Genomic DNA, 10,199 nt, shown 5'->3' with positions numbered 1-10,199 from the left:
AAAGTAGGGGACGTTAGGGGTTAAATCAAGATCAGCAGTCTGAGGGGCCAAAGGGACTTTCAAATGGGCCTGCTGCTGCATCTAGAAAACCCCCCCCGCCAGAATCTGCTCCCAAATCCCTGTGTTTTGCACCGAGTTAAACGTTTTGGTCTTTTCAAAATGCTGCCGCTTAATTAGCAGTAGAATCCGGAGGGGACTTCTTCTTGGTCTCTAGTACTGGTACTTAACTCAATTTGTACTTAGCATGTGTAATGCTAGTAAATGGATATGAAGTTGGTTTCAATAGTCAATTTCAGTTTGGGTACAACTAACTGTCTTGTAAAAACATTACTGTTGATTTTGTGGTTAGATTTAAATAATTAAGAGAAACTGATTACTATGCGTAGCTAACATGCTAACCTGTTATATAGTACAGTAATTACAACACTTAAGCTACAGCTACACAATTTAAGTACAGTACTTTAATAAAGCTGTACTACCAAATCCAGTTACTCTGCTTTAACTACAGAACTGTACTGTATGGTATCAAGTGTTACTAAACATATTACAGATGGATATGGATATTATGGATATTCAAAGAAATTGTACTCAAATCACAAAAATCTGTGTCTGCTTAATTTAGTAAACAGTTTATTTATTATTTTACAAAATAGGTACAAATACAGAAGTATGTTTTTCACACAAACAGGACATTTTCAGGATATGTACAGAGTTTACCAAAAATAACATAGTCCTAATAAACACATGGTCTTGTAAACAATATTTACAAATTATCCATACATTAAAACATCTTCCAACTGGGTACATCAGTAATCCTTATATTTTGGCTAAAAAGCTGAAGTAGTAGAAATGTTCTCCTGTTTATTTATCAGAAATCATACAAATAATTATTAAAATATTAACCACTGAACAAATAGGTATTTTTGTGCTTCTTTTAAACTTCAATTTTTTCAACGATAAGTACTTTTGAGATAAAATTGCATTGCCTAAAATGTGGCAAATAAAATGCCAATGAAAAAAGAACTCAAAAGAAAAATATATAAATAGTTAAAAAATAAGTTTCCCTTTCAACACCAACTGACAATACTGTTTGATGCTTGAGACAGGAATTATTTTTTTCTACACGTTGCTAACACAGCGTTCTGTTTTTTCTCATTGTATAAGTAATAAAAAAACAGTATATAATAGTGCTGTTAGAAAAAACTTCAATGCACTTTCATTTCAAATGTTGCCCATTCAACAAATAAATGACAAAGCGACACAAGACAGAAGCTGCATAGAGGCTAGGCTATTCAAAACCAACCAATAAGAGAAAGGCCATGTTAATAAGAGGATGGTCAGAAACAGGTGACAACACTGAGGCCTTGCAGAGTTGGACCCTAATGACAAGGATCTATAGCTACTGACAGAGAGGCATTAGTCTCCCGCCTCTCATTCTAGAGAGAACATAAAAACATACAACTCTAAAAACATTGCAATGTCAATATTAGGCTAAAATGAAGAATTCTCAAAACTGTACTCCAACAACTGTCCAGCTCCTTACACGTCTGATATGTATTGTTAATAGTCTTGAAGTGAAACAGAGGAAACCCTAATGGGAGCTGCTTGTCGAACGACCATACTGCACTCTGGGCGTCTGCTGAGGGTATGGGCATGGCTTCACAGAATAGGTTCTTCAGACAACCTAAACTATTGTGGAAATGGGCACAAACAATGAGACAGATGGCCAACATCTAAATTCTACAGGGACATCTTGAAAAAAGAGTCTCTCAAGTCTCTCCATACGTTTGGGTACAGAGAGACTACTGTGCATTGCTCAATGAGGGTGACTGGCCAGAATCCACAATATTGGTGGACTGTGGTAACTCTGACCATTGTTTAATTATTGACCTGTTGGATTGGATTGGACTATCTGCATTGCATTAAAACAAAGTTTATAAAGTGAAAGAATACAAAGAATACAATTTTTCCTAATGACAGTTAAATGTTACCTTTCAGATATTTTACATTTGTTCATGTTTTTTAAGTGTACTGTATGTAAATTATAAAGTATTTTTGTCTGTAATGTCTTTTTCGTTTCGTGTCGGACCCCAGGTAGACTAGCTGTCGTCATGGCGTCAGCTAATGGGGATCCAAATAAAATAACATCATAACAAATTTCAATGCACATGAATTTACAGAATATCTCAGTACTGAGTAATTAACATTACATGTGGTAAAAATGTCATACATACTGTTTAAAAGTATTCAAAATTAATATTTACATTTAAAGAGCTCGATTTCTGTTATGCTGTAATTCATTTCTTGAAGATAAACTTTCCAAAAAGCTGCTCTGGTAAGTTTCTGGTATAAAGAATCAGACCCCTCTATGACTTGTTAGTTTTGTGTAACTATATTCACTAAACTTTGTTCAACAAATAAGTTCTAGAGAATATTGTAGGCTGTATTAAGTTCAGAATATGATTATTTTAAAGAAAATCACTTTGAGATGGTTCATTCAGTATTTCACCTGGGACATCAAATTTACAACTGACATGGGAAAAAGTACTGGCTCAGGTCCTTAGACACAAAAACACATCTCTCCTTAAAAACCCAGTCCCAATAATACCCAAGGAGTTTGCATCACCATGGCCTTAAATTCAACACTCTAAATACATATACACTGAGTGTACAAAACATTAAGAACACCTGCTCTTTCCATGACCAGGTGACTCCAGGTGAAAGCTATGATCCCTTATTGATGTCACTTGTTAAATCCACTTCAATCAGTTTAGATGAAGGGGAATAGACAGGTTAAAGAAGGATTTTTGAGACATGGATTGTGTGTGTGCCATTCAGAGGGTGAATGGTCAAAACAAAAGATTTAAGTGCCTTTGAACAGGGTATGATAGTAGGTGCCAGGCGCACCGGTTTATGTCAAGAACTGCAACGCTGCTGGGTTTTTCACACTCAACAGTTTCCAGTGTGTATCAAGAATGGTCCACCACCAAAAGGACATCCAGCCAACTTGACAACTGTGGGAAGCATTGGAGTCAACATGGGCCAGCATCCCTGTGGAATACTTTCGACTCCTTGTAGAGTCAATACCCCGACAAACTGAGTTGGTCTGGGGGCAAAAGGCAAAAGGGCAATATTAGGAAGGTGCTCTTAATGTTTGGTACTCAGTGTATTTATCATGAAGCTAAAACAGATAAAGACACATACAATACATTTTATTTGTTTTTTCTCTAGCCTTTATATCAAAAGCTACATTAATATCAACATCACAACACAGACACTGAGCTGAAACATCTGACCCGATTGAAGGCACGTTGCAGGGGTAGAAGGAGATGGTAAGGGAGAGAGAGGAGGGTGCTGGGAGGGAGAGGGTGCTACTTGAGCAGAGCCCGGTAGAGCAGAAGTGAGTGGGCTGTCTCTTTCTCCTGCTCCATGTAGAAGATGAAGTCCCTGAGGTTGACGCGGGTGATGCGTTGACGTTGCCGCTGTGACGACGTGGAGGGGGAGGAGGCGGCACCCGGCGACCCCACTGAGCTGCCTGGTACCTGGGGAGAGAGAGAGAGGACAGGGGGTGAGTCCTGGGACAACAGATCCATCTCAACATCATGTACACCTGAGGATAGAGAGGGGAGAGGAGCAGAGGGTCTGCTCCAAGGCTAGCGGCTGTAGGTGGCTGGTAAGAATTAAATAACCAATTAAAGTTAAAAATGTTTCGGTTGGCACTCAAACAGACAGAGAGAAGAGACAGAGAGAGGGGACAGAGAGAAGAGACATAGAGAAGAGACAGAGAGAAGAGACAGAGAGAAGAGACAGAGAGAAGAGCCAGGGAGAAGAGACAGAGAGAAGAGACAGAGAGAAGAGACAGAGATAATCAAATCAAATGAAGAGACAGAGAGAGGGGAAGGTAAAGTAAGTAAGGGACAACATATCTCTAACATCAATATCATCCAATCATGACAAGGCTTTCAATACTGTGAACGCCTTCACTGCTCTGTGTCTAAGTCACCCAACCTGAAGATATACCTTGACTGTTTCCCATGTCTAAAAATGTCTAAAAATGAACACATCCTTGTTAGACAGGAAATATTTGAGTAATGCATATAGGCTAGCCTCTCTCAACAATTAGGCACATACACTTAATTAAAATCAAATTAAATGTTTTTTGTCACATGCGCCGAATAGAATAGGTGTTTACAGTGAAATGCTTACTTCAGTTTTAACAAAGTAAAACCCTCTCGTAGAGTAAGAGAACGACATCAACGCTGATTCATTAATAAAGTCCAGAACTTTACGTGCATTCTAGTAAACAAAGAAATAATGTATAGCATTAGATTGCACTTAAACTAGCAGGATGTGAAGATCATTTAAACTGTCTTTATAGCTCATTATATCGCCCTGGAAATGAACACATTTTGAGCTGACTTCCATTCTGAAAAGGAACTCCTTGTTTGTTCAATTCTATGCAAAGAATTATATTAAAATATAGAATGAGTGTATACAGAACCCTGATATAAATCACAGACAACCGTTTACGTTTCCAAATGAAAAACAGGTGGCAAATCCACCAAAATGACCACTCAGCCATTTCCGTTAGGAACTCCCCATAACACCCTCCCACAAATACATTGATTGCACCGCTCTATAAACATACAGTTGTATAGACAGAGCCTAATTGCAAGCATATGAAAGGTATGGATTTACAGGACCCAAGACTACAGTGCAGTTGTACAAACTCACCCTATAGACTTTGTATACATGACTGTATCTAGCTTCAAATACCCTGCAAACCCCTGGAGAGTAAGGGTGGCCACAGCCTCCCCGTAGTCTCAATGTGCGTCCCAAATAAAACCTTATTCCCTATAGAGTGCACTATAGTACACATAGAGCTCTGGTCAAAAGTTATTCCCTATAGAGTGCACTATAGTACTCATAGGGCTGTGGTCAAAAGTTATTCCCTATAGAGTGCACTATAGTACTCATAGTGCTCTGGTCAAAAGTTATTCCCTATAGAGTGCACTATAGTACTCATAGTGCTCTGGTCAAAAGTTAATCCCTATAGAGTGCACTATAGTACTTTGGTCAAAAGTTATTCCCCATAGAGTGCACTATAGTACTCATAGTGCTCTGGTCAAAAGTGAATCCCTATAGAGTGCACAATAGTATAAAATGGCGCCGGAGAAGAGGGCTGACGTTTTACGTGTCCCCAACCTATTTAGTTTTTTTGTTTGTTTGTTTGCATTGTTTGTAACTTATTTTTTTTTACATATTTTGTACATAATGTTGCCGCTACCTTCTCTTATGACCGAAAATAACTTCTGGACATCAGGACAGCGATTACTCACCACGGACTGGCAGAATCATTTTTGATACACTGCTTTCTCGGGAACAGGCCCAGATACCCGTGATTTGCGTGAAGAGGAGGTGGAGAAAAAGTGGCCAGAGGGCGGGCTGCCTCCTGAGAATTCGTAGGCGATCGAATAAACCCCCACTTCCTTCCATTCTGCTAGCAAACGTGCAATCTGGAGAATAAAATCGATGACCTACGTGGAAGATTAAACTACCAACGGGACATTCAAAACTGTAATATCTTATGCTTCACGGAGTTGTGGCTGAATGACGACACTATCAACATACAGCTGGCTGGTTATACGCTGTATCAGCAGGACAGAACAGCGGCATCTGGTAACACAAGGGGCGGCAGACTATGTATTGTTGTAAATAACAGCTGGTGCACGATATCTAAGGAAGTCTCGAGCTATTGCTCGCCTGAGGTAGAGCATTTCATGATAAGCTGTAAAACACACTATCTACCTAGAGAGTTTTCATCTGTATTTTTCGTAGCTGTTTACATACCACCACAGACTGAGGCTGGCACTAAGACAGCATTGAAGGAGCTGTATTCCGTCATAAGCAAACAAGAAAATGCTCTCCCAGAGGCGGCGATCCTAGTAGCCGGGGACTTTAATGCAGGGAAACTTAAATCCATTTTACCAAATTTCTATCAGCATGTTAAATGTGCAACCAGAGAGAGAAAAAACTCTGGACCACCTTTACTCCACACACAGGAAAGAATACAAAACTCTCCATCGCCCTTCAAATCTGACCATAATTCTATCCTCCTGATTCCAGCTTACAAGCAAAAATTAAAGCAGGAAGCACCAGTGACTAGATCAATAAAAAGTGGTCAAATGAAGCAGATGCTAAATTACAGGACTGTTTTGCTATCACAGACTGGAATATGTTCCCTGGATTCCTCCGATGGCATTGAGGAGTACACCACATCAGTCACTGGCTTCATCAATACGTGCATCGATGACATCGTCCCCACAGTGACCGTACGTACATAGCCCAACCAGAAGCCATGGATTACAGGCAACATCCGCACTGAGCTAAAGGCTAGAGCTGCTGCTTTCAAGGAGCAGAATCTAACCCGGAAGCTTATAAGAAATCTCGCCCTCCGACGAACATAAAAACAAGCAAAGTGTCAATACAGGACTAAGATCGAATCGTACTACACCGGCTCTGACGGTCGTCGGATGTGGCAGGGCTTGCAAACCATTACAGACTACAAAGGGAAGCGCAGACGAGAGCTGCCCAGTGACACGAGCCTACCAGACGAGCTAAACATGCATGAGAGCACCAGCTGTTCCGGAAGACTGTGTGAACACACTCTCCGCAGCCGATGTGAGAAAGACCTTTAAACAGGTCAACATTCACAATGCTGCAGGGCCAGACGGATTACAAGGACATGTACTGCGAGCATGCGCTGACAAACTGGCCGGTGTCTTCACTGACATTATCAACCTCTCCCTGTCCGAGTATGTAAAACCAACATATTTTAAGCAGACCACCATAGTGCCTGTGCCCAAGAACACAAAGGTAACCTGCCTAAATGACTACTGACCCGTAGCACTCACGTCTGTAGCCATGAAGTGCTTTGAAAGGCTGGTCATGGCTCACATCAACACCATTATCCCAGAAACCCTAGACCCACTCCAATTTGCATTCCGCCCCAACAGATCCACAGATGATGCAATCTCTATTGCACTCCACACTGCCCTTTCCCACCTGGACAAAAGGAACACTTACGTGAGAATGCTATTCATTGACTACAGCTCAGCGTTCAACACCATAGTGCCCTCAAAGCTCTTCAATAAGCTACGGATCCTGGGACTAAACACCTCCCTCTGCAACTGGATCCTGGTCTTCCTGACGAGCCGCCCCCAGGTGGTAAGGGTAGGTAACAACACATCTGCCACGCTGATCCTCAACACAGGGGCCCCTCAGGGGTGCGTGCTCAGTCTCCTCCTGTACTCCCTGTTCACTCATGACTGCACGGTCAGACACGACTCCAACACCATCCTTTAGTTTGCCAGTGACACAACAGTGGTAGGCCTGATCACCAACAACGACGAGACAGCCTATAGGGAGGTGGTCAGAGACCTGGCCGTGTGGTGCCAGGACAACAACCTCTACAGGAAAAAGAGGACCGAGCACGCCCCGATTCTCATCGACGGGGCTGCATTGGAGCAGGTTGAGAGCTTCAAGTTCCTTGGTGTCCACATCACCAACAAACGTACATGGTCCAAGCACACCAAGACAGTTGTGAAGAGGGCACGACAAAACCTATTCCCCCTCAGGAGACTAAAAAGATTTGGCATGGGTCCTCAGATCCTCAAAAGGTTCTACTGCTGCACTATCGAGAGCATCCTGACTGGTTGCATCAGTGCCTGGTATGGCAACTGCTCTGCATCTGACCGCAAGGCACTACAGAGGGTAGTGCGAACGGCCCAGTACATCACTGGGGCCAAGCTTCCTGCCATCCAGGACCTCTATACCAGGCGGTGTCAGAGGAAGACCCTAAAAACTGTCGAAGACTCCAGCCACCCTAGTCATAAACTGTTCTCTCTGCTACCGCACTGCAAGCGGTACCGGAGCGGCAAGTCTAGGTCCAAGAGGCTTATAAAAAGCTTCTACCCCCAAGCCATAAGACTCCTGAACATCTAATCAAATGGCTACCCGGACTCCCGGACTATTTGCATTGTCCCCCCCTTTTACGCCGCTGCTACTCTCTGTTGTTATCATCTATGCATAGTCACTTTAATAACTCTACCTACATGTACATATTACCTCAACTAACCGGTGCCCCTGCACACTGACTCTGTACCGGTACCCCCCTGTATATAGTCTCTCTATTGTTATTTTACTGCAGCTCTTTAATTACTTGTTACTTTAATTTCTTATTCGTATCCATATTTTTTTTAACTGCATTGTTGGTTAGGGGTTCGTAAGTAAGCATTTCACTGTAAGGTCCACACCTGTTGAATTCGGCGCATGTGACTAATACAATTGAATTTGATTTGATTGTACTCATAGAGCTCTGGTCAAAAGTTATTCCCTATAGAGTGCACTATAGTACTCATAGAGCTCTGGTCAAAAGTTATTCCCTATAGAGATGCACTATAGTTACTCATCAAGAGCTCGTGTCAAACAGTTATTCCCGTTATGAGTCACTGTATTACTCTTAGGGCCTGGTCAAATGTATTCCCTATAGAGATGCACTACAGTACTCATAAGAGCCTCTGGTCAAAAAGCTATTCCCTATAGAGTGCACTATAGTACTCATAGAGCTCTGGTCAAAAGCTATTCCACTATAGAGTGCACTACAGTACTCATATGAGCTCTGGTCAAAAGCTATTCCTTAGTAGAGTGCACTATTGTCCTCTGCGCCCAAATGTATTCCTACTATAGAGTGCACAATAGTACTCATAGGTCTCTGGTCAAAAGTATTCCCTATAGAGTGCACTATAGTACTCATAGAGCTCTGGTCAAAAGTATTCCCTATAGAGTGCACTATAGTACTCATAGAGCTCTGGTCAAAGTTATTCCCTATAGAGTGCACTATAGTACTCATAAGCTCTGGTCAAAAGTTATTCCAATAGAGTGCACTATAGACTCATAGGCTCTGGAAAAGTAGTGCTCTATATAGGGAATAGAGTTCCATTTGTCCCTTCCATGTCTCCCTCCACCACATCTGTTCCTGTCAGTGATGTTGACAAATCGGGAGGGCCAGTCGGGGTGGAGGTGGACACGGGACAGGCCTCCGTCTGTCCTCCGTCCCCAGGGTCCTCACTGGGAAGGAGCGCCCCCTACCCGGCTCATCAGGCCAATCACGACTGACCACACGTGAAAGATGGGCTGCCCCTGCCATGCCAATTACTGCCACTCACCCCACCGCCCTGTGGACACAGCAACACACTCCACCAATCAAAGCCATCCATCCACCTGGACAGACGGGGCGGGTGGCCGGGCGTGGAGGGGTGAGGAGGGAGGTGGGGATGGGCAGTAGCCCTGGACATCACTACTAGCCCCCGTCTTGTTGTCTGGAGCTCCCAGAATGCCTCACTCAGCTCCTGTGCGGACCCAGTTCATGGCGAGCCTCAGCCTGGGTAAGTGATCCAAATACAGGAGAAAGGTCAGCCTGCTGCCAGCGAGCCAAGCTGATTTCACTTAGCTAACGCAGCAGCGTCGCAGGCAGCCTCTTCTCTCCTCCTCCCCTCCCCTCACCTTAATAAGCCTCTGCAACCTGCCAGCAACCCAAACACACGGTCTGTTGTTGTCTGTATCTATGGAGACCAATCCCTCTTTCAAATGCATGTTGACTCATGTTAAGGGGAAATAGGAAAATACCTCACAAACACAAAACAAAGCAGATGGTTGAGTGTCAGATATAAGGAGAGGCGAGAAGTCAAAACACCACGCTTTTCCCGTCAAACAGCAATTATATAGTAATGGTGTCTGACATTAAATGAACGGCAGAATGGCACCTTCGTAAGGTCACCGTGGAGAGAGAATAGAGAGAAGAGAGAGAGAGACAGACAGGAGAGTTTGTCTTTGCAAAATCGTCTTTGCTGCTGAGAAAGATCCACGAGGCAAAAAGCAGCATCTGTCATTTTATCTGTGATGGGTGCTGCGAGGCATTATGTCACATGACATATCCATCGTGCAACACACACAGGGATACCTCGATACATCCTTTCAGACGTTTCAGTTGTTTGTGTCCCTGAGACACACAGACAGACAGAGCTGTGGAGAACCTAGGAGAGGACAGGGGGCTGAGAGGAGAGTGACTATAGAAACTGATACTCTAGAGAAGGGCCCCAGTCTGCTAACACTGGCTACAGCCCTTACCTCCTCACCTC

General features: G+C 43.1%; 1 protein-coding gene across 1 annotated transcript in view; it reads right to left on the bottom strand.

Annotated features, from left to right (window-relative positions):
• Positions 1-443: 443 nt before the first annotated feature.
• LOC112075806 (transcription initiation factor TFIID subunit 4-like) overlaps positions 444-10,199 on the bottom strand; it is a 35,337-nt gene continuing 25,581 nt past the window's right edge. The window contains exon 2 of the mRNA XM_024142739.2: positions 444-3,542. Within this exon, the coding sequence (XP_023998507.1) occupies positions 3,372-3,542 (171 nt within the window). The 3' untranslated portion in view covers positions 444-3,371. The remainder of the gene's footprint in view (positions 3,543-10,199) is intronic.

This window comes from Salvelinus sp. IW2-2015, unplaced genomic scaffold (genome assembly GCF_002910315.2).
Source record: "Salvelinus sp. IW2-2015 unplaced genomic scaffold, ASM291031v2 Un_scaffold3410, whole genome shotgun sequence".
NCBI lineage: Eukaryota > Metazoa > Chordata > Actinopteri > Salmoniformes > Salmonidae > Salvelinus > Salvelinus sp. IW2-2015.
Note: the sequence above shows the minus strand (reverse complement) of the source record. Positions and strands in the feature narration are given on the sequence as shown.